This window comes from Athene cunicularia, assembly GCF_003259725.1.
Source record: "Athene cunicularia isolate RWA chromosome 8 unlocalized genomic scaffold, athCun1 chr8_part1, whole genome shotgun sequence".
Lineage (NCBI taxonomy): Eukaryota > Metazoa > Chordata > Aves > Strigiformes > Strigidae > Athene > Athene cunicularia.
The window spans coordinates 28106397-28133808 of record NW_020799109.1 but is presented as its reverse complement, the minus strand read 5'-3'; the positions used below and the strand labels follow the sequence as shown (position 1 = coordinate 28133808).

The window sequence follows — 27412 nt, the reverse complement described above, 5'->3', positions numbered from 1 at the left end:
TTCTTAATTGTTTACTTGGAGCTCAGAGAACACAGTTCATTGTTAGGAAGAAAGAGAATAATTCAGACAACTTGGTCAATCAGTGTGCAGCTTGTTTTAATTTTTACACTGCCTCTATTGTGTGGAAAATATGACTTTTATAAGCATGATAGTGCAACCATGAAATGAGAGTTTTTGAAAACGTTACGTCTATAAAATGAGAGGATTTCAGAAATTGATTATGTGCTCTTAGACAATACTGTAAATTGTTGCAATGTTCTTTAGGTATATACTGTACAAATATTACAACCAATATCTACATGAAAGGAACATTTTTCGCAGAGTCAAGAACTCAGAATCTAGGAAATACAGGATTAATTGTTGTTTGTGCAAATGTAATTCTCTCCTCTTGTATGTGCTTTCTGTACACAGAATGAGGCTGTAGTCCCAGAGAAAAACAGTGCACAATCATGTAATCAGATACCTAATCACAATGCATCCACATATGGAGTGGAACGAAGGTTGTATGTGCAACCATAAATCTGACATTCCCTGACTCTCAGGTACTTGATGTTGAAAGAATTTCATTTAAGTTGCAACATTTGTTGGTTTTAGGTATCATTTCCTAACTTTAAAAGGGAAAAGGCTAAAATACCTTATGCAACTGTTAAGGTTGGGTGCAACTTTAAGGATGCAAGTTTAGGGTGAGGGGCTGAACTTCACAGATGGTCCAATTCTCAAGTAATGCAGCACAAGCTATTTTAGACTGGAGCAGTGTAGGTGATGGGGACATCAGCTATGCTTGACCAGTAATTAAGCACCGCAACTGTAACCTCTTCCTGCCTTTTGGACCTTCTGCCTTCAGCATTGCAATAGGAATCATTGCAGGAGGAGTTGTAGGGATTAGCAGTGGTAGCTGGCAGGGCTGGAGAACTGTCTGTGTAGAGGTGATAAATTGCCAGATTCAGGTATTGTGGGCATGAGGAATGATAAAGTCAATGTGTTTTCCTTCTGGATGAAGAGAAGGGGAGCAGAATTTCATGGGGTGAGGGGGGAAAAAAACAAAGCTCATAGTTTGAGGAGGAGGAGGGTTTTTTTTCTGCTATGTATTATCAAGAGCCTACTACAAACTGCACAGGTTTGAGAGATCTTCAAAGATAAATCCACAAGATGGATTAATAATGAGAAATGTGAGGGTGTTAAAATATTTTTAGATTACTATCATCTGCTGAATTTGAAATAGTGTGCCCAGACTGGTTATCTTGCACCGCATCGAGATATTTGGACAAGAGTAGGTGGCTATAAGAAGATTTCAGTTCAATTTATCTTATGTAAACAGCCTATCAAACCTGATGGATAATTGTTCAAAAATGTAACAGCTGTCTTGCACAAAGAAGCCAACGCAAAACAACCTATATCTGTCCAACTATTCCTGCCAGCAGCTAACTGCTTTTGGAAAAGCTTTGTAAACTGGGCACAGTTCGGCTCCCTTGACACCCTGCCTTGACGGCTACGTCACAACGTAGAATTGCCTGTGCTCTTGGAGCACAAGTGTGATTTGTGCATCCAGCGCTGTATTTGGGTCAGAAAGCTTGCAGTCAAGTGAGTAGATTCTTGGCCTTTGACCCTTCGCTTTTTAATGCATCACCTCAGTTCTGTAGCTCTCATGTGGAACTGCACTGATCAGAAGTGTAATGTGAAACTGATTTTGCAAAACAATAAATTGCAGAGAGCTTGAGGAAACAGGTGGTTTTGGTTAGTAAATTGCACATAAAATACAAAACATCAGTAAATGGAAGTCTTGGCCTCAGGAGAGGAGAAGCAGTGTTTAGCCCACTTGCTTTCTCTGTTCTGGTGATTGGTTTAAGCTCACTTGCCTTTGGCCCCAAAGGGGGCTGTTCTATCTAGCAGCCTAGAATAGCCAGAGACTGCAGAAGCCCAGTCACAGCCTTCGTGTCCTCATTTGCTGAGGACTGTAAATAAAAAGTTACAGCAGCGAGGAATCTGAGCTTCACATGAGAATACCTCTGATATAAAGATTTCCCAAATTGCTAGATTTGCCAACTCTATGGACCCTGTTAGTGGCTGGAGTGGCATAATCTGCTAGGTTATCTGGAACCCCTTGGGGTTTTACAATGCTTCTCTTTGTGGAGGCATATCGTTTGCAAAGACAGATCATACCAAGAAAAACTAAAAAAAACCCTAAACAAAAAAAAAATCCTTCCTTTGCAATTTACACTGAAAAACTTTTCAAACTAACTGCAGTAATAAAATGTAGTTGATATTGAATTAATCTTACCGATTTGATGCATGTGGTAAGGATGACAGTTGCTTCAATCCTTACTGTGCCAAAGATATATAAATGTAAATTGTGTTTTCTGAACTAGAGCTCTCTTTAATGTTGACTTCTAGCTGTGTTGCAGCTAAACCCGTGCCCAGATCCAAGACTGCAGACGCTCGCACACAATTAATCTCACAAATTTATGAATGCCAGAGCATGGAGCAAAATGAAAACAACTGGAGGAATGTATAAGGGGAATAATTGGACTGTATCCAGATGTGCATGTGTAAAACATCACCGATTGACTCCTCCCCCATATCCTGTCTGAAGAAAGGAATTTTTTCAAAAATAAACTGGGGTTATTTGAAAGAAGTTATGGTGTCTGAATGAAATCTAATAGGCAGGATTAGTGGTAATTAGGTACATTCTTTGCTCCTTGTTTTTTGTTTTGTTTTTTCATGGCTTTTAGTATCATTGAATTTAGCAGATTTATTGCCAGTTTCAGTGTTAAAACTGGAGCTCTTGCTACACATTTTGATGCAGGATAGAAGAGGAGAAGCACAAGGACTGTATGAATGTGTGTGTTGTACACTGTAAATTTTATGAGTTGTGATGGGCACTTGTAAGTTGTCTATCAGGATATTTCTCTAGTGAAGACCAGTTAAGAGGCAGAAGAGATGCTTGAAAGGTTTACTAAACTGGAAAAAAAAAAAAAAAGTGGCTATTCCTCATGTTGTATTTGCAGATTGGAATAGAAATGAAGATAACATGCTTTTACACAGATTTTGTTAAATTGCTGGCTTTCAGTGAAAGAGGACTATTGCAATATACACAGTTAGGGCCGGCGTCCGTCTTCTCAGCCACGACTGTGTACTTTCTGACAGATCTATCATTACAACAGGGATGGGAAGAGAAGGAACGGGGAAGGCAAGAAGAAAAGGTTAGACTGGAAAAAAGTCAACTTTTGCTTTACTGCTTTGATTAAAAAAAAAAACCCAACTCCACTGTTCTCCTAATTATTTTGATGCAGTTTCTATGTTCTTCCTCTGTAATGAATTGAATTGCCTACCTTTTAAATACCTGGATGCTTTCTCAGCACAAACTTTTCCTAGACATTTTTTAACGCTGCTTTTCTGCCCAAATTAAAATCGCAGGAACCTTGGCTGAGTTTCACAAAACACCCTCACAGGCTTGCTCTACTGTCTTATGTTTACTTTGGTTCTACACCCAAATAGGTTGAGAAAAAAGAAAGAAATAGTACCGAATCTTCTTAAAAGTTGCAATTGATACTTACTGCGGGGAAGACTCGTTCTGATTCTTTTTGTACTCCTTGCTCACACAGCAGTGTCCCCGAAGCCAAGGACATGAAAGTAAAAAAAAAAAAATTCTTTGGGGTTTGGACCACGAGACTCTAGCCACCTCCCTCCACAAAAGCCTTTATCACAGAGCACTCTGTGCCGATGTCTTTTCACAAAATCTTGTTTTGGATTTCAACCTTTATTTTAGTTCAGCTTAAAATGGAATTGAAGCAATACAATTTGGCTTTTGTTGAAGGAATGGGTTAGAACTTGGGCTTTCTGTGCCTCAAGGAGTTAGACTTTTTTTTTTTCTCCTCTAATGGAAAAGGACATGCTAAACTGCCCAGGCAGGCTTATATTGTTGCCAGAGATGTAAAATTCTTGCACTTAAACTGAATGAACGCAGAGGCACGATACTGTTTTTACACCAGGTATAAAATTGCCAGACACAAATCTGATTTAACAGAATGTTTTTGAACTTAGTGTCACAATGTTTCCAGTAGAATACAGTAAAAGATATTTTTGAGAAATAGCGATAGCCCTTGGATAAAAAGCCCCAGAGGTTCATCTGAAAATGCTTTATAGTTGGAAAGACTCTTTAAAAAAAAAAAAAACCACAAAACAACACAACATAATTGCCACAGCTTGGCATGTTGATTTGCTGAAGTTGCAAGCAGCTGTCGAGGTGAGATCGAGTTGTCTTGGCAACAGCACATATTGTATAACAGTACCACATCACCATCAAATCACTGAGGTGAGAAGTAGTTTAAAAGCATTACTAAATTTTTATGATATGTCTGCTACATTTTCAACCTTGTGGTTGGCTGAGTTTACCCAGCTTAGTCTTCATGGAGTCCAGAAAGCTCAGCTGCTGAGTACTGTTTGGTGAAGAAAAGGAGGGGGGGGGGAGAAATCCGTAATTGATGGTTTTTTTTGTAAATGCTTAGGTTAAGATGTCTCTCTATATAACTGTTCTTGTTAATTATGCTCGTGCTCAGAATGCAGAGTTACTGCTACATGTAAATGCATTTTTCTCTCCTTTTTTATGCCTTTTATTGCAAGCAAGAGTGACTTCTTTTCACTGTTTTGGGTAATGAAAGCAGGAGATATTTAGGAAAATCTATTAAAACTTGGCAGAGAAAACCCCCAAACATGAAATCAGCCTGGTTTTATGGTTGCATTACAAATTTGGGCAAAATCCCTAAGGCAGTCAAATGGTGAGGTTTCTGTCTTTTGTGACGACACCTAGGTACTGTGCTTTCCAGTTTGCTTGCTTTTCAGTCCTTTTTGCTTCCCACAGCAGCAATTTAATATAATATATAATCACTTCCAACTATACTATTCACAAGGGATATCTATGCCCTACCCTGTATGCCATACATTCAACTAGAGAACTTAAAATCAATTATTTTACCAGTTCAGTGGCCTCCAAAAATATCTTTAATGTTCTTTTCAGTATTTCTTTACTAACAATCCTGTGTCTTGGTGGAGTGACTGGTCATACAAATTTTTCACCTACCTTCACAATTATTTCACTTCTTTTTGGTTAATTTTGACAAAGATTCAGATCACCTTGAGTCTCTTTTGGGCTGTGATATTTAAATGGCTTTAATTAGAAGCTAGACAAAAGCCAATAGCTAGGTTATTTCACACTTTTACATCTGAAAACAAACAAACAAAAAATGAACAAAACCATGGTATCAGCCTTAAGCAGAGGGGGGAAAAAAAGCAAGAAGAACAAGTGTTGTGAAAACCCTGCAAATCACAGCCACCTGGTTAGAGTATCGACTCCCATGTAACTTAAAGAAGGAACTCATTTCAGTTGCAATGTCCAAAAAACAAACCTGCAAGATGCTGCCCAAAGCACTAGTTAATAATTATTGCATACAGCTTGGAGTCAGCCCAGATTCTGCAGTGCTGTTGGATCCCCTCATGGGTTTGTGCATACCACAGTGATTATTGAATTCTTTTACAAGTTCTATTGTATGTTCTTACTCATGGGATTTGGTGCCTCTAGTGTTGAGCTGTGGAACTATTTAACAAAGCTGTGTCAACAGCAGGTATGGTAGCATTTCTGTTCTGTAGGGATCTCCTGGTTTGTGTAAGTTCAGCTGGTTTTAAGTATTCCATACAGATCTGAATGATTTCTTGTGCCTGGGAGCTGATCTAGCTATAGGATATTTTGTAAAAGTTAGCTGTAGAATACTTAAGAGCTGATGGAGTCGTTTGCTGCTGTTCTTCAGAATCAGAGGGCGTTCAGAAGGCCTCTCTCCTACTCATCTGTATTTCTGGGGACTGGCATGCATGTTCAGTGTCCTGGTTAGTGAAGAGAGGCTGAAGGTGTGTTCCTGAGCACATATATTGCTCACTGAGTGAGTTCACAGCTGTTCTGGAACTAAAACCACTATCATCACACTTGCACAGGTATTTGTGCTGATTAAAAGTTAGGGCTCATGAACCTGGGTGCAGCCCCTTGGAAACTACTTCCAGATTTGTGCTCAGTATCTTGGTTCAGTGTTGCCCTGTGCAGGATGATACCAGCTGATGAAAATCTACTTGGCAGGGCTTCCTGTATTTTGTTCTAGTGGGCCCTTAACACAGATGATGCTGTATTCACTTTCCTCGTGTTGGTCAGTCCAGGAAAGGATATTTAATGTTTGTGGATTTTGAAGACTAGGAAGAAGAAACTGAAGTGATGAGAGAGAAATCTCTTCTTACACTAGACTTTAAAGCCTATTAAACTATCTAGCCCAAGCACTACTTTGTTCCTAAGCAGATGCAGTTTTGTTGTGTAGTTGCATAGATTGACACTTCGTACTTAAGTGAGGCTGTATGGAGACAAGTCTTAAAAAACCAGTTATCCGTATGTAAATAATGCTCATTGTCCTAACATGACATGGTTTTGCAGCCATTAAGGTCTAGCTGCAACATCAGAGGAAAGAGCATGTTATTGGAAGACTGCCAGATGACTACCATGCTTTTAGTCAAGGTGATAAGAATTGTTAGCCCTTAGGGCAAGAAATGTTGTATCTTTATAGTGCCAGTTTGAAATATTCTTCAGATACTCCTACAGTGCAAGTGATGATAATGGTCCCGTTACCAGTCTTGAGTTTAGCGGTAGATTGGTATCTGCATTTCTCAGACCTCTTTAAATTCTGCTCCTATTGCGTCATAGACCCACAAATTTGAATGTATATTTTTACCAGTAATCAGAATATGATTGAGTTCTACTGAGCTATCTCTTTATATTAACCACAAGTAACAGACCTAGTAACTATAGCATTTTTTTGGCTGAAACATTTTGTTAATTGCTTATTTTAGTTGCTTTGTTGAGTGAGCCAGACTGTTAAATCTTCCAGTAGTTTTAAATAATAATTTGATTTTTGGAAGCTACTTTCTATTAGCTGAGGCAACCAAATTATTATCTTGGCAGTCACAGCACAACATATGTACCAGAGCAAAAACTTATTAGGAAAGGGATCAGAAAACTGGTTAGTACATCAGGCTGTTAGTTGTCATGAAGGTTTCTGTGTTCTGCACAGGAGAAGCTTTTTTTTTTTTTTTCCTGTTCAGCTTTGAAGGAAGTTTTATCTTGAGCTGTAGAGAAAGGCATAATTATTTTTGATTTGTTGATAACCTGCCATTGGGGAGTTGTATAGCATATGCACTTGTTTGTTCCTCTTTTTTTATTTGCTTAGGGATTACCTTACTCATAGGTTGGATCCTTAAAGAAATGGTACTTGAATTCATTATGTCTCTATTTATAATGGCAAAAGAGAGGCAGATATTTGAACACACTTTTTGAAGAATTGGTATTATTCTTTCTTTTGCATTAATGTCCTTTCTTCAGCAGTACTGAGGGTGCAGACCACTGTCTGTCCATGCAGTAGAGCTGTTGAATTGCCTAGTAGTTCTCATGTATTTCAAGTCTTTATATGTGGTTGTTATCATCATGAGAGTTAACATCCTTTCTTCTTGAGGAAGTGAGTATATATCAGTGAGATCCATAGCTTGGTGGATTTTGTCATGATGACCATCTTGGCATATCTAATTGGATTAGAATGAGAATATTCCTGAAGCCTCCTGCCTCTGAAACATAACGCCATTTTCAGCAGGAATAGCAATTTTGCTCTGACTTCCCTCACTGAAGCTCCCCTAGGTCCCAGTGGAAAAATCCAGGAAGGTAGTGAGTACCCTGTAACTCCATAACACTGGTCTGATATCTACCCCAGAATTCGTGTGCAGTGAAGCACTGAGCATGCCCTGTAGGTGGAGGCTGGTACAGATGTGTGCGCAGTCTGTCTGCAAGAGCTTTGACTAGGCTGTCTGGTGTCTGGGAATCCTGAATAAGTGACCATGACCCTTCTTTTCAGTTAGGAAATGTTTCCATTGGGGTAAACAAGTATTTCCCAGAAAGTGTTATCATATGGTGCATTAGCTGGCATTTATCTAATTTACTGATTGCTAGCATGTTGGACCTCAATGAAATCAACAAACTGAAACAGGAATAGAAAGAAATCATTGAAGTATGATTTGGTGTATGCTCGTATTCTGTTAGTCAAATCTGCCATTTTCCCATCCATGAAGTCGCTTAGTAAGTCAGAGAGACAGGAGATGACATGATGATGGTAACAAGCATCAGTGGAAGAGAGGACAATGTCTCCAGTCTGAAAATAAGGGTTGTACAAACAGGAATGTTCTTGTTTGATCTAATAGTCTGGGAGTAATTGCTGCAGATGAGATAGGTTACAGGACTGCGTACAGTATCTCTTCTGTTATTTGTTACTGTATAACTTCTAGTCAATCCTTGGCTATTGATAAGTCATGAAAACAGACTATAACCTTTGTGACTAGCTTTTATGCGACACATCATCTTTTACGAGAGACATCCCATGTGCTGATCCATGTTTCTAAGCATATAGTCTATTGTGCTGTTTATCTAAAATTATTCCTTTCGGTTTCCCACTTTTGCACTGCTCTTTTAATTTTATTACCTGGATAACAACTGAGAAGTAAACTCAGGGTAGTGGTTTAAACATTTAGCAAGAAAAAAATAATCTTGTAACTAAAACATAGGATGAACAGTTAAAAGCTATGATTTGATTCCAGTTTTTACTGTTTATCTTGTTGTTAAACTCACTGTTTGGAGATACTGTCACCATAAAATTAGATATCAATCTGCAATTTTGTTATCTCTTAGATGTAAAGAAAACTTTACCACAATGAAAAAACTAAGGAAAAAAATCTCTGCTTTTGATATTGTGTATATGACAGCATTTTGAAAAGCAGCAATTCCTGTCCTGAATCAGATGAATGTGTTTGTGAAAGCAGCAAATGCCAGATGCTAAAGAGGAACTAGATCTAATGGACTACTCTGGTCTCTACAGCAGACAGTTGGGCAACATTTGGCTCACTTCCCTGTCTTTACAATTTATTTTCCTTGCATGGTTTCCTCTTTTCTTTTCAAATGCAATTCCAGGAATCCTTTCCTATGGATCCACCCAGCTGCAACAAATATCTTAGTCTCAAGGATGCTTGGCATCAATAGCAGTTATAGCTTTGCTTAAAGAAACTTCTGTTTATCAGCTTTCGCGGAGGAAATGGAAAAGTTGGTCACTTGGTTTGATTTCATCTTCTGTTTATGTTGGAGAAACAATGTTCTCAAGCATAGTAAATTAATTTTAAAGCTACAAAGTGGTAGTTTGCTTGGAGGAACAGGTGGAACCTTACACTACTGAATATAGTATTGGTTTTGTTTTAAATTAAAACATCAAATGAATGTTTCTGTGATTGCAAACTCCCACACCCATAAAATACCATGCATCTTCCCTTTACTATTTCAATTTAATAATTAATGTTTTGAGAGAGTGCTTAAATCCTTTGTGCAATGCATAAAGGCAAAAAATAAAGGTTGCCTAAGCATTTAAATGTCAGTGCTCAACAATGGGTTAAAAATACTGCATATTTTTAGTAATTATAAAAGCCCTGATGGGTGGAGTACGGCAATGGGCGTTTTAGTGTAGATGGGTTTACTAACCCTTTGCTGTACAGCTGAAGTACAAATAGGCTGAAGTAATGGCCAGCAGGAAAGTGGATTCTCAGGAAGCTGTGTTTAATGAAGCCTGTTTAAAAACCTTTTCTATGTAAAAGAGATTTAGTGTTTTCTGCTGCAGGAGGAGCAAGGATTTTAACCATTTTCTAATCACTAGCTTTTTCTTGTAAATACTGTAGGAAAAGCATTGCAAGAACAGCTTTAAAGAGTTAGGAAAGCTCATTAGCAACCAGTTGCCAAAATATCTGTTTCTATGTATTCTACCCATTAAAATGATTAAATTAAATGAAAGATGGTTTTTACATCTGGTTTTGAATCTGGAAATAAGCTGATACAGACAGATATTCACTGGACAGTTTAATTGCTATAATAAATTTTCAGTAAACCTCGTGGAAATATTTTCTTTTTTCACTGAGAAGATGGGTTTATCCTTACATAAAGAGAAGCCTGCTTCTTCCTTTGTCTCGTTGACAACTATAAATTTTCATTTAGATTTTTGTAATGGGTTACTACACATAAGAAATCCTATCTGTATGAAAAAACTCTGGAAAGCATAGGCATCCACAGAGGTGGTCAATAAGCTGTGCTGCTAACAACAGAAGCTCTAGGAAGAAAGGCCTTTTTATTATGCTTTTCAAAAATAGTCTCTGAAGATTCCACACAGGTGCTTTGTGGGAGAGCATTCCACACTGTGGGAGTAGGGCAAGTGCCTTTAGGTATCTGAGGTCAAAATGTGAACAAGGACTTCAGACATTTTTTAGTTGTCTTTTTCCCCACTTATGAAAAAATTATCTCAACAGTTAAGAGATAGTTTATATAGCAAGCTTAGTTTGGAGATAACCAGTACTTTATTGTCACAAGTTACATGAAACTTAAAATTCTAAGTTTTCTATGATTTCTATAATGACCTGTTTGCTGTGTACGGTGCACATGTTCCTATAGCCTTCATTTAAGACATGTGAAATGATGCTTCTCTGCAGATTATTTGCCACTGAGATGATGGACCAACACCCTACACTACCAAATGGAAAAGATGACTAGCTACTCCTGGGCTAGGCTGAGACCCAGCCATGAGGGGATAAAGGAAGGTGTGGTGCATTTTCCCACAGTCTTGACCCCTTTGTATTTGGAGCAGAACCAGATGTTGGCCTCTTCTCTGGAAGATGAAGGTGCCTCTATGGATTGAGTCTCAGATGGTCTTGCCATTGCGTGGTAGAAAGCAGATGCTCCTCTTTGGGTTTGGTTTGTACTGGCAGTGTTGGGTAAGCCTGGGATGCTCTTGCTTTTCAGCCCTGGACTGATAAGTAGTTTCACCATTCCTAGCAAATTGAGCTCTTGAGTTCTGTCATTAGAACCCTTGTGTCATGCCTCTGTCTCAAGCACCTCTGCCAAGCTCTGACAACCACTCTGAGCACCTTCCTGAGGAGCATGGCATGGGAGCTAGGACTTTCAAAAAGCATTTCCGGAGAAAAGGAGCTAGCATATGCAGGTCTACAGTATGCAAAATTGTCTGCACTGGGGTGAAGCAGAGAGGAAAAGAGAATGTGCTTAAAATAGAAAATCATTTGAGAATCTCTGAGTTAGGCGGTGGTTTTGACTGCTTGTCTTGTACAGCAAAGATGCTAGCTGCAGTGTAAATAGCAGAGTAAGAGTAGGGCTTAGTTCCAAGGAATCTTGTGCTTTTTAACTCAGGTTTGCTTTTCTGTTCACTCTGTAATTTAGATAAAAGCTTTACACACATCAGTTTCAGAGTTTTTACTCTTACGACTTTAAGCTGTTGATTCAAAACTGAGGCACTTGGGAGAACTGAAAGAAGGGAGGGGGGTGGCTATTGAACTTAGCATTTTATGCTAGTGCTTCATTTTCTTTAACATAACTGTAATTATTTTTACTGCTTCTTAGGCTTTTTGGTGAAGAGCAATGTGAAGGAAGGATTGAATATTGGAACTTTCTCAACATGGCCTATTAACAGGTTTCACTCTCAACCAAGCACTGAGTTTAGCTTTTTCCATGGTGTGTCTCTTTTAGTTAAAATACCTCGTTATCAAGTCCTGTACTGTGAATCATTATAGTGATCACTGACCTGACAGTCCCGGTGATGGTGATGCACATGTTCTTTGTTCATTAGTTACCCGAAGGTATCTTTCCCTGTTTGGTGTCAACCCCACACCAATACGTGTGCTTTTGATATAAAAGATGCCGCTTTCCCGGTTACTTTCTGTGTGACTTACTAAACAAGAATATAAAGACCTGTCAGATTATATGAATTATTACACTAGGTCTCTGTTAGATCATTTAAGGAATAATTTTGATTTTGATTGAAAATGTCTAGCTTCTTTATTAGGCGTACCTTTAGTAAGTCAGTCCACAGACATTTTAGTTACCTGTGCAGCAGTTTTTCTTAACGCTTTCCTAACCTTACTCCCAACTCTACAGCCTCTTGTCCAGGTCACCATGTGTTATACTTATCAATAGGCCTTTCTACATTCTCATGTTCATCTTTGAGATACTTTGCACTGTTTCAAAGTCCTCTTCACCAGATTCTTCTTTGCCACGCTCTGACCTTCCCTTTAGGATACGGATAAACAGGGAAGAAGGTTGTGATTCTGTAATTAACAGCTTTTTTAAGCAGTGCTGTTTCTATGTGGATGTGTGTGCAAAACCAGTGAGGATTTTCTTAAACTGCAAAGTTGAAAACTTTCAGCCTAATTCATATTAATTAGAAATATGTTCTTATGAAACTCAGCACCTGACATCAATCAAGTTTTGTGCTAAATGATCTGAATAATGAAATAATGAAGATCTTTTGGCTGTGTTGTTTAAGCTCAGAGAGTTTAGAATCCAATGGTAATTGTATAATTATTTCAGATTAAGGGGTGTACACGTATTATTATACATAAACCTTTTCTCCTTTCAGTGAGCATAAGAAAAATTCCATCTCTTTGAGATGATCTTGTGTTCTAGTGTTCTGAAAGAGTCTGGGATTTTGTTTATGCCTGCTGAAAATATTGGAGGCCATGGTGTTCCCATCTTCACTTACCTTGAAGAAGGAGTTAGTGTCTGTGTTGTAAGACTGCAACGTTGTTTCAGTCTCTTTACAAACAGTGACCTTCTCTGCAAAATGTCCCTAAAAGTAGTGGTCTTTGTTGACATACAATCTGTGGCCAAAGTCGTCTTTGCATTTTTGCATTTCAGTAGCTCCTATATTTAAAAACACTTCTTGCACTAAATATCCTCAGCAGGAAATGAGAGGTGAATGGGGAAATGGAAGTGAAGGCAAGAAAAGCAAGGAGAATTTGGGTTCACCTGTAAAGGCTCTGTTCAGCTGCCAAATTCATTTGATTTTAAAATTTCAATTTTCTGTTCTTAGACTAAAGTGTATTTTTTCCTCTGTCTGAATTAAGTTCTCCCCCTTCCCATTTCTAAAGTGCAATTTCAGAGCAGATTGAAATGTATTTGAGGTATTCTGTTTCCTTTAGGAAATATGAATTTCTATTAAATGTAAATTTCCCAGGTTTATAACACTTGGTTTTGGTAGGATTTTTTTTTTTTTGAGTAATGGAAATAGTTCTGTAATGTATTTTATTCAAATACACATGCATTTAGCCTTGTCTATTGCCATGTACTTTTCTCTGGAAATGACTAGTAATTATATAGTTTGGTAATGTATTCGTGTAAAACTCTCATTATTTCAAACTATTTCAGTGTAATATATTGGTAGACATTTAAAACAAATATAAACTGCTAGACAATCTAGTTTTTATAACCTTGGGAATATTCTCAAAGGGGAATAGAATGTTATTTCAGCAAAATGAATGAATTGAGAAAATAATTAAAATATACATTCAGGTTGGGTAATGTAAATGTAAAAAACAGATTACAGAAAATCAAATTGCTGAATGCAATGTTTAAATAGCTCTTAGGCAGACTTGGAATATTTTTAAGGAACACTTTATTTCAATATTTTATCTCAATATTTTTGAGGCTTTTGGAGGGCAGAGGGAGAACTAGCTAACACATTTTCTCTTGGATTGTATTTTTAAATTCTGTTGCATGGACAACTTTGCAATAAGCTGTCCTCCCTGCTTTGTATCTTTGTCTTGAAAATGAAATGAGTAGAAAAAATGTTTGTCTAAAATGTTCTATATTACTTTAGTATAGGTTAAAAGATTATTTCTGTTGATATTAGGAATCACTGTGTGTGAAATGAGCTCACTGACTACTAGTGAGACCGTTTACACCAATAAGGCTTAATTGTATGAATTCAGTTTTCAGAATCAATCCTAGAATGAATTTATATGTGGAAAATTATAAACTTGGGAGTTTTAGTACTTGTTATTTTTTTTCACTATTATAGATTCCTCACTGAAATTCAAGTATATAGTTGTAATTGTAAGTTACCTTCTTTTTACTTGGACTTTTGTTGTCACTGTACCTCCTCCACATTGAAACAATCTCAATATGTCAGTGTTAGAAAACAGTTGTAATACATTTTTTCCTGCAGAAGTTCCTTGTTGGTTGCAGTATCTGTAAAAGCTAACGACATTAACGAGTAATGGACTATATCTTTCAAAGCACAAGTAACAAATAATAGGAGTGTTTTGACATAATGTTTAAAGAAAAAAAAAAAATCATGGAATTTGGTTTCTTGCCCAGAACTTTGACTGACTGTCTGGGAATTCACTGCCGTATGTCAATGTTATGTAGAATTAGTGTACATACTTTGGAGTGATTCTTTATGAATATGTGTACAAATATAAAGGTTTAGGGCCAGTGTATTGATAATATACAATATTTTGAGTCAGCATTGATTGAGACCTATATTCTTGAGGAAATGGTACATTTTCTAATAAATATTTCACTTTGTTCTGGAGAAACAGAGGTGTTATCTGTAATATAACTGTATACTATAAAAACTCAATGTTTTTGCAGGTGTTTCAACTTTCAGATTTCAGTATGCCTTTTTTGTTGTCTTTTTTGTGTTTGTGATAATGTCATTACCTCTTCCATTGTCATTGCTTGTTTATAGTTCTGAAACTCCTGGAGGCTTTAAGTCATTGTAAATTTCATAGGTTCTTTGAAACAGCTGAGGTTAAGCATGTATAGACAGTTCTGCGAGAGCAAAAACATATTGTTTAAAAACTTTAAACTCTTATTTTAAATCGTATTTTCATATTATCACTTCATCAACAATAGCTATCCAAGCTGCATGTTGCAAATTTTAGAGTGTGATAGAGATAGTTCTCAATAGCTATTTTGATCATTGGTTAGAGTTTTGGGGTTTTTTATGTAGGAAAGAGATCCTTCCCTAATTGTGTTCTTGGGGAGTCTAACTGGCAGTATCTTAACAGAGATGATTAAGTGAATGCAGGAGTTAGTCATCTTAACTTCTAGTCCACACAATAGTATATTCAGTTTGTATTTTCCTCCCTAAGCAAACAGCATGGAATAAAAGAGGGTGTTAGGTATGAGTCAGAATAATGCTTGATTGTAGGAATCCAGGCAAGGGAGAACAGAAATTCTTTAAAGATGATGTTATTTTATACAGAGGAGAAATTACATATTTTAAAATGTCATAGCAAGAAAAGACAAGGTTTGATGTTAGTATGTATTGGAAGAGATACAGAGAAAAGTAGAAAAAACAAAAATATTTTAAACTTATGAGTAAGGATGCTATTTTGAAAAAGCAAAATAATATAACTGCAAGGTTCCTAATCTGGCAGTTACTGGAGACCTCATCCACCATGCCAAAGTAAGGGAAATTCCTCCTCCTCCCAGGTGCTGATACTCTGAGAGACACTCTCCTTGCCCAGTTTTAGTGCTCATTGCTCGCAGCAATGATGATGGAGTCTCTGGTTGACTGAGCCTTCATAGCTGCTTCAGTGGAAATTAATCTGGCAGCCAGAAGTATCACAGATGTTGTCTCCTGACTTCAATACCCCACTTCCCTCTGGTGCCTCTCGCACTGCACAGTGGCAGTCCTGCTTTGTTTGTAGGTCTTGGTTGCGGCAGTACATGATCTGACTCTTAGAAGAAGCCTCTAGCTGTTGCCTCCAATGTAGTGAAACTAATACCACATGACTGAAGTTTTGCTTTAGGTTTATGCTTGCAGAGTGTTTCACTAGCCTCTTTCTTAGCTGTGCGCTCCATTCTAGCTGGCTGCAAAATACAGCTTTGGATAATCTGTTACTAGACATGAGCATTGTCTGCTCTGCGCCTGCAGAACTGCCTTTAGTGCCAAGTATTTGACAGTCCCTAAGACTTTGGTGTAGGGGTATTACCCTGTTGCTCTGATTCAGCAAGGACAAAAAGGTAAGCATGTATGGAACTGACAAAGGTGATCTGTCAATAAATGAATCAAATTCTGCCGTCACAAAAAAGGGCAGTGATGGCACTTGAAAGTCATGGTTATTTCTGTTTGATGATGTCTCATCCCTTCCAGAGGTGCTGCTCTAAGCTTCCCCAAACTGTGGTACTTCCTGCTGACATCTGTCCTAGTTTAACATCTGCCATGGTATTTAAAGGTAGCACGTGGCCAAGGCAGTAGAATTTGTCCCTCTGTTTTAGTTGTGTGTTGTTTGGGTATGCTGTAAGCTTGGCGTACTTTTCCCTTAGCATGACACTGAGACAGGACCTCAGTTTTCTGTATACTACTGCCAGCAAACAGCCAAGCAGCACAATTGAATCAGCTAGTAACAAGTCGAGGGTCCTTCATGGTACATGCATTTGCACGTGAAACAGCAACATACCCTTGTCAGGGAAGAGCTGGTTGTGGGTGAGCAACACTTGGCTGTTTTCATTTAAAATGCAGGACCTGCGGATTGAAAACTACCATGTTTAGCAGCTCTCCTACACACACTTTCCTCTGCATGTAGTCCTAGTGGTAGGAGTCAGTAGTAAATTAACACTGCCTAGCACCTTGCAGTCACTGTTTTCTAATGACAGTAGCTTTAAAGAATGCTTTGATGTTGCATCTTTTTCTGCTGTCCTCTAGCTCTTGATTGTTCATGATAATTTCATGGTGTCTTGGATGTTCTACTAAACTTTTTTCCACATTCCCATGCCCATGTTTGCCAGGTTCCTTTTTCTGAGTTCAGGTATTGCTATGGGTTTGCTATAAATTCTGCAATCCCCGCTTGCATTCAAGTACCTATTGGGACAGATGATGCACATTGAGAAGTGACTTCTGTCTTTAGAGGGTTATAGTCTACAGACAACTTAAGGTCATTCTGAGGAACAACTTTGCCTATGAGCTTCAGGAGTGTTTCAGTCTGGGACAGTTTCATAGAAACAGTTCCTGATAGATGTTTCTAAGGAGGCTTCAATCTAATGGCTATTGATTTCCAGGGACAGAGGGTTGCATGTTTTCCTGCACATCACCATAATTAGTTTAGGATATCTTTTGTCAAATTCTGAAACACATTTCAAAACCCACTCCCTTGAAGATTTGATGGTATATGTCACTTAGCATTTGAAGGTAATGTTCTTGATATAAAGTAGAAATAGCGCTTGGTGATTATGGTGTATTCAGTTTTCTTTGTTTATTTAATATAGGAATATCTCTAGGGCTATTTATTTTACAAAAAAAAAAAAAACCCAAACCAGAAATGTTGTTACGATAGAGTAAGCAGGTGGGTTTCTCTCTCTTGTTACAATTCAACAGTTTGATGAAATTAAGAAACCAGAGTGTATTTATACTTATTACGCAGATCAAGGAAGGAGATATCTTCAGACAGTTGCCTCAGAAGTTAATGTTTTCCATGATCCAAGTATCATGGCTTGTTTTTTTTTTAAAAATTTAAAACAAAGAAAGAAAAAAAAAGCTGAAATGTACCTTTCAAAAAAAATGCTGCTATTAAAAAAAAAGAAAGGAGGGGTGATGGGGGAGAAGACTTGACACCAGAAGCTCTGTCATAGCAGAGTTTCTCTCGGATGTCTGGAAAAAGTCTTATACTTCTGGGATGCTTTCCAAAATATTTTCAGTGACCATTGCCACAGGCGTGAACTTCTTAATGCATTTTGCAGTAATCTCCACCACAGTGAAACTGATTACTGTCTGAAAGCTTTTAATGATAACAAGCAAGTAGGGCAGCATGAAATGCCATGAACTAAGTTGTATGTGAGTGTTTTGTTGCATATTCAGGAGTCTTGTAGAGACAGACGGGTTGCATCAGGAAAATCCTCCTTATTGTTTTTTTACGTAATTATGTAATTGCATTTTGATTTATGTAGTTTTTATTTTGGTACAAAGGATTTTGTTTTTTTCCACACACGCGCATGCGCACACACAAAGGATCTAATGTCTCTCCAGATACTTCACTTGGTACCCAAAGAAAAGTATCTGGTGGCTTTCCTGAGTCTGAGCTTTTCTAGGATTCATTTTATAGAAACTGAAATGGATTCAAAAGCTAGAATAGTTTTAAGAAATGCCTTTCCAGCAGAAAATAAGGGTACTGTGGCAAAGGTGTATCTTCTTCATGTACCTACCAAGGAATTGCATGAGGCTTATAAATGAGAGGCTCTTTTTTTATGTGCAAGTTAAGAGTGTCCAGGAAGCTGAAAATACATTTAAACTTACTGGGTTTTTTCAATCTTAACTTAGTATTCCTAATGCAAGAGGTCATTACAACCAGAAAGGTTCATCCACCCAGACCATCACCTTCTCAGGATTGAAATCTGAGCTGCACTTCTATTCAAAGAGAATAGGTTTCAGGAATTATATTTTTTCCTTTAAATAAAAAAAAAAAATCCCACCACCAAAACATATGTGCGTGTGTACATATGTAAAAAAGTATTTCTATGCACACACATATATGATAGAGTACATATGTAATAAGCGAAACTGTAAACTGTATGAATGGAAATGTGTACCCAGCTGCAAAGCTGGATCTCCCAGGAACTGTTATGTCACTGTCACTCTGTGCCCTCTGCCAGCACAGACATGCTGCACTATCGCTCTGACAAACCACTGTGATTGTTGGATGATCTGCAGTACGTGAATAATAACTTGAACACCCGTAGAGAAAAACAAGCTGTCATAAGCAGGCTTCACTGCAAGGGATAAAAAGGTCAAAGGCTACTTTTTTTCCCCCCCTCTACCTTTGGAGCAGCCACTAGACACATCCAGAAGAATTTTTCCAGACTGTCAACTGGTTCATCAGTCAGGGCTTTCTCTCAAATTTAAATACCAGCACCGCTTCAGTTCAGAGGAATTGCTGGCTTCTTTCCCAGACAAGATTTTTCCAAATTCAAAATGACCTTTCAAGATCCTAACTAATAGGAGCTAAACAGAGATTTCCTCTTCATCAGCCCCTTTCTCAGATTGATCCCTTTACTGACAGCACATCCCCATAGCACAGACCAGTGAAAGACCAACCCTTTCACTTGTGATAATAAACACCTCTTTTGAAGAGGGCAATCTTAAATCATGTTGAATTTGTTATATATTCCAGAAACTTTAACACTTCTGTTTGATGCACTGATTATGTAAAGGCACAGGGAGTACCAGTTAAATAACGTGGGTTTTTGTTGTGTTTGGTTTTTTTTTAATCCAGCCATTGAGTCTCTGCACTAATACAATGGGATGCCTGCTCAGACACCCCTCAGTGGTGAGGGAAATGAGAGATGGACATGGGAAAACTGTTTCTCTGGGTACCGTAACGTGGGGACTGCTGCGCAGGCAGGAACCACATGGACTTAGCTTAGTGCCACAGGCTTGTTAACTCCTGCTTAAGGGCACAGCACTCCCCAAGGATTCTGGTTATTCGTTGTTGTGTGCTATGCCCATCCTCTCCTGCAGGCGAGGAGGAGTGATTCAGGTCTGCCCAGCTCTGAGCAGGTGGATTGTGAGGTTCTGCTCTAGTGTATGCTGCGTGAAGGCAAGCTGCAGTTCAGCTCCCTGTAAACCCTCAGCTAAAGCTGCACAGCTGAGCTGCAAAAGAGTGGTGTAGAGACATCCTATATCGGTGTCCTGTGAAGTCTTGAAATGTAGCAGGATAGTAAACTCCTTTCAAGAAAGACACCAGTGACCATTTCAGGAAAGGATAAAGTATTTCAAATACAAAGTTGTGAAGTCTTGTGGTTCTGTTCCTGGAGAAGCTTGGGCAGAAGGAAAGTGCAAAACCAAATATAATACCCCTTCTTACAAGATAAAAACACTGTGAGAAATGAGTAACACACTGTAAAATGAATTACAAGAATGGACTAAAGACTGATTTAACATTAGGATCAGATTTAATCCAAAGAAACACCAGAGATACAACAGGCCTCTTGAATTTTTTTTTAATAATGTATTGTGGGAAAAAGTACCAGAAGATTGGGAAAAAATTGAAAGTGCCAGGAGTATGCATAATTTCCTAGAAAATATACTACAAATGCAAAATATAAAAAGATAGTAACTCAAACCTGAAATAGCTGAATTCTATCATTAGATCTCTGTTTTTCAATTGCAGTTTCAGGTTTGGCATTTTCAGCTTTGATTCATATAAGGAACTCGTATTTCCACCATGGCAGAGTAACACAAAGGGAATCTAAGATTTGGTATTTGTTCTGTGCCATGCACTCCTTTGTTCTGACAGACTGTTTTACTGCACTAAACTGTTGTAATTTTTTGGTATTGAGATTTTCAATTTGGAGGTCTTGTGTTATTATTTAGCATTTTCCTGGAATTGTTTCTCTTATATGTTGCATAATGGGTCTTCTCTGTCTTTGTTGATACTTAATTATATATATGCCTATATGTGACAGCTCTCTAATATGTCACACTGGGTTATTCTTGTCAATATGGATACATGTAATAAAACAGCTCTCTAGGTAATGTACCTCTGTTGCGGCGTAGCACAGAGTTCTGGCACATGGTGAGAGCGGAGCGGGAAGGGGAATGGTAGTGTAATCATGGAGACGTAATCCACCTACCTGTGGAGGAGTCTCAGGGAGAGAGACAATAATTTTTCATTTTTTGTCTGAAAACTTTCACTTGATCACACAGTGAATAATTTGTACATACCGGAGTGCTTCTTGATGCTCGTGTGGCTGACTTTATTGAAGAATCAGAATCTATCGTCGTTTGAATCTGGTTTCAGTGGTCAAAGAAAAGAAACTCCTGGAAAAGTGCTTGGCTTCAATGCTTTATTATCAACAGCTAAAGCCATGTAGGAGTTGATTGTAGAAGGCTGGAGAGAGAGGTGCATAGGTGGAAGAAACATGGTCTTCCCATCTGCAATTTACTAAGTATTCTTTTGCTGTGCTTTTTAATAAAATGTTAGAATGTTTATGTGTACATTGTTTTTCTGCTAAAGCAGCTCCTTCTTAATTTTTTGGACGGTTTAGAATTATGTTTTCTACAGCTGTACCCAGGAGCATGTTCAGGCCTGAATCCCGCATTGCGAAGTTGTCTGTAATAAAATAACTTGCTTTGTTTTTTCTTCAGAAGTCTGCAGTAATATGTATCTCATGCTTCATTTTTCAGAGTATGCTCTAAAGCCAAGTGTGGTAAAGCAGAGACCATTGTGGAAGACGCTGTGTGGCTTTCAGAACTGAGAGAGAAAAATAAACTGAAATAGAAACAGTAAAATTCTCTTGGGTATATTTAAAGTTAGAATATAGTTAACTCCTGGATATTGATTTCAATACTATAAAAGTTGCTATGAGACATCTTAATAGTTTGCATTTTCATCAAATGCTCCAGAGTACATACTGGCAGTGAGAGCAGTTCCTAGGTGTAAACAAGTCTGAGCCTTTCCTTTTCAGGAGTAAACAGGCAGAGTTTTAGCCCACCACCAGCATTTCCTGACACTTACTATTTTTTTTCTTCTTTCTTCAATATAGATTGTTCTGGCTCAGCAGGTTCACAAGCCACTGCTTCTAGTGTCTGTTCCTGTCTGTAAAATGAAGGTAGTGATCCAGCTGTCTATGGTAGTGCAGTACCGTAGAACAACTTCATTTTGGTATTTTCCGCCTCTGCTGCTTAACTGCTTTGCCAAATAGTTGCTCAGCTTTGGTGTTCCACCTACACATTTTAGCACCCTGATTTCAGGATACCTTAATGATGCCCTGCCATCACTAGCTGCTTGCAGAAACAAGGTCTAGCTTGATGCTTGTGAGCAGGGGAAGTATTAGGCCTGAGTTACTAATGTGGAAACAAATGCAGAGAGTAGTACAAGTGTCAGTCTGGAAATCTAGTTGAGAGGCAGAAATGCCAACGTTTTAATCTGCTGTTCTCAAGCTTTAATTCAAAACTGTTCTTCCTCAGTTTATCATTTTACAGTAGTTCACTATTTTGCCTTATTAATGCATAAAACTAATGGCAGAAGCATGTAATGGATTTGCTATCAGTGCACAGTAATTACTCATGAGAGTTGTACTTTCAGTACAAAGTGATACACCTGGATGAATCCTGCTGTAAAACCAGGCTGTTTCAACTTTTCCAGCGTGTCCTGCACTTCCAGTTGGGAGCTGGATTTCTTTGAGCTTGTGGTCCCCACAATCAGCATGGACAGGTTTTGGTTGGTGCCATGACTCCCTGGTTGGAAATTGGTGTTCTAAAAAGCATTACAAAGTGGTGAGCAAACCGGGTCAGTTCCCCATGATGTAACTGAAAGTGTGACTAGGCTGGCACTCAGGCTCAGACCTGGCTTTCATAATCTGAGCATCATATATTTGGCTTGTCCTGCATGAATTTTGCTTCTGTTGCTCAGGTTGAGTGAGGAATAGAGTTCGTCCTGCATGCTGCTGTTGTGCAGTAGCTATCCTGAAGTAACAAATAAAAATGTAACAAATCCACCTTTGATAGATGGAAAAAGCTAAAATAATTTAACAGTCTCTTTTCTTTGAAGTAAAGGAATTTTGTTCCCCTTATAATCCAGTTAGCTGACATTGTGTCCAAGGTTGTTTCTTCTGATGGAGCCTACAAAGTTCCAAAAGCAAGGAATTATTTCTGCCCCTGGCTGAAAATGAAATGAAGTTCATTAGCTTGGAAAGGCTGGCTGAGACCTTGCTGGAGGGAAGGGAGCTGCTGTTGTATTTTTTTGCATCCCTTAGGCCATTTTGGACTTCAGCAGTATTTATTTTTAGTACATTTAAACACTGCAGAAGGAAGGGGCAGTTGTAGTATGGCACATTTACATCATGCTGTCAGTTCCTGGCAGCTTACTTGCCTGTCAGAGAACAGAACTAGTCCATTAAGGATGTGAGTGCTAAGCATGCCCACGAGTGGTGAAACATTGTCTCAAGGGTGGGAAGGCCTCCCCAGGCTAGCAGGTTGGTTTGTTTTTCTAAGGTGCATTATGGGGATTTTTTTTTTTTTTCCATGTCACAGGGAGAGGAATGGGCCATGCTACCTCCCACTTTTTCCTTCTACTCTGTATAGGAAAAAGAGAGGCAAAGTCTCTACATGAGATCAGCATGTGCTGGTTTTTCCCCTCATGTCACACTTAAGTTCTCTGCCCCATTATAAAAATAAAAATCTATAAATAAAAAAGAACAAGTGCTGAAGGGGGACAAACTGGACCCACAGTTATGTGCATGTTGTCACTTGTAGAAGTGTGCCTAGCCCCATTCCTCCCAGGGTTCATACATTCCCTGTTTCTTATGCTGTCAGCCTCTCAGGGTGGGAAACATGCACAGATAATCCTGGCTGGAGCTTTTTTTTGCCCTGACATAACATAATATTAATTGACCTAAGGGCGAAATGATGTTGGGCTCATCTGTTGTTGAATTAGCTCATGCTCCATTTATATTTTTTTTTTTCCTCTTTGTCTGAGGGGGGGAAAAACAAGTTGCTATGTGTTTTGCTGCCACACTTCAATGTCGCAGGAATATCTTTCTCCTTGAATTAAGCAGTATTTAAGTCTGATCTCTCATATGTGACATGCTGTCTGTTAGCTTCAAGCATAGGGACCCTATGATTGCCCTTTCTTGGAAATTGCTCTGTCTCAGCATGTGGGTAGGAGGCCATGTAAATAAATACCAACCACTTCTTAGCCTTCAGTAGGCATTTCCTTTTTCCTAGTGGCTACAGAAGAAACACTTTCTCACAGTTTGGCATCATACATTTATAAAACTTTCCTGCTTGTGGAATTTTTGTTTAGACAATCAGATTCTTGGTATAGTTTTTTCATCAGTTTCTATTTTTACTCATCTGTGGTTGCTTGGTTTGCCAATAAATAGTGTCTGTCCGAACAAACACTTCATCAGAAACTTCTTAAATTTCTGGTAACTGAATAGTAAATCATTATAAGCATATTCTGTAACAAAGAAAAATAAGTTTTACAGAATAAAAATTAATCTTACCTAGTTTTTTTTCTTCATTATGATGGAATAAATAACATGTATATTACTCCCCAAAAGATTTTTTTTTATGAAATTGAAATAGAAAAGAAAGTATCTTGCATTACCATGCAGTCCAGCTTTCAGCTGAAAAAAATTATTTGCTTTTAACACAAAGTTTAATATGTGTTCTCCTGAATTTATATGCTATGATATTTTTCAAGCGTGTGTCACTTTTTCATGACAGCAAAGCTAACACATTGTTACCTTTTAAATGCTACTAGAGCTATTTAGGACATTAGTTTATAATATCAAACCAGATCATATCAATAAAACTCGGTGTTAGAGGACAGTGTACTTCTAATTTTTATATGTAAATGTAAGTGATTTATTTTGTTTAATATTATTTATTTACTTTTTAATTGTCAAATTATGAAATTACTTTGCTTAATTTTTTAATACTTACTGAATGTATGACAGTATACTCTTCCTTCAGAGAGTGCCCCAGAGGTTCAGAGAGTATATGTTCCCTGGAAGCAGAATATAGATATGAACTGTGATAAATAGCTATAGACTGGCACAGAACTAGATTCCTTCTTCGGAATTCTTGTTATATAGTGAAGAACGTGCATATGTATTATCTTCTGTGGATAATAATTTCTAGGATGGCTCAGCTAGAGTCAGTTTGAAAATCCATCAAGTACTTTTTATGTAATACTCTCACACTGCATTTGATAACTCTTGTGTTCAACAAAACAAGACTTTTCCAGAAGGGCCTTTGAAATACGCTTTTTCCTCTACTGAGGCCTATTATGAAGCTGTCTAGGAAAGTGAGCCATTGTTGGACATGTTGCTGTATTTGTATAGTTTCACTCTTAGGTACATTCTCATCTGGTTTAGTTTTGCAATCTTCTGAGGCTTAGCCAAGTTGAATTGCATCTGCCCTCGCAGTACCCACAGTACAGATGCCCACATCTCTGTCTAGCAAGGACTTCTAGTTCTGTGCAGTGGAAGTTACTTTTGTATATTTCTTCTGGGAAGTAAGTCCTAGTTTGTTTTGTCCCTTTTGCCCTGTTTTATGGCATACAATAAACTATTATCACATGCATATTTCTTATTTGAGCCAACCACTCTAAGTGATGTCCCAGTTTGCAATTCTTCAGCAATTGCAATGGATGCTGGACTTGATAGCTAGTTCTGATGATGTCTAGACAGAGGCGACTCAGCCTTGCTTCATGTTGGCAGATAAGGAACTGTGAAGGAGTTCTAAGTTTTCCAACTCTGGTGATTTATTGAACTTCTGTAGAGTCATTGAGTAGCCATATTCAAGAGAACCCCACTTGGTATCTGCTGCACAAATTCCGGGGCATAAATCCTCTCCCCTCTCCACTGCTGCCATGGTAATGGCACCAGCCTTAACAGTACCTTAATATCCTTTGAAAGGTGTTAATCTCTGTCCTGTGTTAGGACCCTTATCACAATTTTATTGTGATGTGCAAAACTGGTATGAGAATGCCCCTTTTGTCTTTGGATTGCTTCTACTTAGCACCGAGTGTATTTGCAAAGCAAAATGGAGAGCTTTGCCCTGGTTTATCCTTCAGCAGGAGGACTTCAAGGAAGTTTAACACAATGGGAACATCTGATAATCTCGGGGCTTTTTTGTTCTGTCATTATAAGGTACTTTGAGAGTGGTACTAGTCCTTAATTTGGAGTGACAGGAAGCAAGAAACCTAGAAAAGGTGAAATTATAGTGATATTGCTGTAAATGAGGATGTGTTGTAAATGAGAGTTGTGATGAAAATGCAGAAGGAGTTGGGTACAGAAAGTGAATAAATAATTCTTGCTGTTTGGAGAAACAAGCTGGTTAGATTACAGTTGGCTTTGTTTGTATATGGTATATATAAAACCTTGATGATGGTATGATTTTGATTGATTTGTATAATTTTTAAATTTATTTATTTGTTACCAGAAGAATGAAAATTTATCCCTGGGAATATCACTTGCCACTGATAAATAATTAATAACAGTAATTACAGGTAGAGATTAATTTTATGTCACAGATTACTCCAGTCGCTATGCAGATAGGGTAGAAGAGTTCTGTATTGATTAAATATTTCCATTTTAGTTAAGTCTGACCCTTTTCTTTTTAGAATTTAGAGGAATGAAGAATAATAAATGTAGATGCTTATGTGTTTGAGTTGGAATTTTTTTATCAGGAAATGTTTTAAGAGGGTCAGTGAAAAACAGAGCTGCAATTGAGGTTTCATTTCTGCGGCAGGCATGTCTATGAAACATAAGCAGACATTTCATTTATGGATATTCCCTTACGATAATAAATGTACTGAAGGCATTACCAACTAAGCGGAGCTTGCTGAGATCAAGCTTCTTCAAAACTTCTCACACAGTGTTGTTGTAATCTGTTGTTTTTTTCTAGGAAAAGGAGAAAAAGTATATGCTTCCTTTGGACAACTTGAAAGTGCGAGATGTTGAAAAGAGTTTCATGTCTAGCAAACATATCTTTGCATTGTTTAACACGGAGCAGAGGTAAGAAAATGTGCTATTCGGCAGATATTTCTGTAAAATTATCTAGCTGAGCATTTTAATAACTGGGAATGCAGTTCTGGTATTTCCACTTTGCTGAGTGAAGAAACATCTTTATACCCTTAATATATCTGCTTCTTTGCTGTTGCATAATCATGGGATGAAAGGTTAGTGTCCTTCTAGCCACTCATGGAGTGAAACAGCTCCATGATTAGTCATCTAGTTCTTCTGTATGGCTGAATAATCATCTCCTGATCCTATTTTTGTTTTGTTTGGCAATCACCTAGGCTTACCAAAACATTCATGACTTCTATACCTTGTGACCAGATTCAACTGTTGTAAATCACAAAAGTGTAATTGCTTTTCACCATCTCCAGTGGAAAATCTTGCCTGTCTGTAATCTTGGGAGTCACTTTATTGTTTGTTTGGGTTTATATACTGCTGAATGGAGAACAAAATGAGATTCCTCTGCTTCCCTAATTAATAGAATCTTTGCTTTGTAGTGTTTGCCATTATAGTTTTCCTTTCAGACTCCATCCTCTGATTTAAGTGGTATGGGTACTCTATGGAAGCCCACTCCTGATGCACAGCCAGTTCAGATTACTGTGCACAAATAAGTCAAGGAAACATGACAACACTCAAACATACGAATGATCTGTAAATTTCTATTTATTTACTTTTTTTTTTTTTTTTTTGTTGCATTCGCAGCTGTCTTAGTGGAATTGCATTTGAGCAGATAAGGTGTAACTTCTGTAAGTTCCTTTTCAAGAAAATAAATTAATTGTAGTGGTAACATGGATAGATGCCCTTGTTGTCTTCTCTTCTGCTAAGTTCCTCTATATCCGCTCCCCCCTCACGTTGCCAAAGCTTGGCAATACATTCAGATGTTGCTCACAATGATGAGGGCTGGATGTGGCTCCCTGCAGAGCCAGCTGTTGTTGCTCCTGAACTGGCCAGAAATAGTTCTTTCAGAAGCAAGGAGTGTTCCTCCCTCCT

At 38.0% G+C, this 27412-nt stretch overlaps 1 protein-coding gene across 4 annotated transcripts in view; it reads left to right on the top strand.

The window, feature by feature from the left end:
- The window catches only part of LOC113483084 (dynamin-3-like), a 196710-nt gene that overhangs the window by 102376 nt on the left and 66922 nt on the right, over positions 1-27412 (top strand). For all 4 annotated transcript variants that reach the window (XM_026854334.1, XM_026854335.1, XM_026854333.1 and 1 more), the window contains exon 22: positions 26310-26419. In XM_026854334.1, the coding sequence (XP_026710135.1) occupies positions 26310-26419 (110 nt within the window). The remainder of the gene's footprint in view (positions 1-26309; positions 26420-27412) is intronic.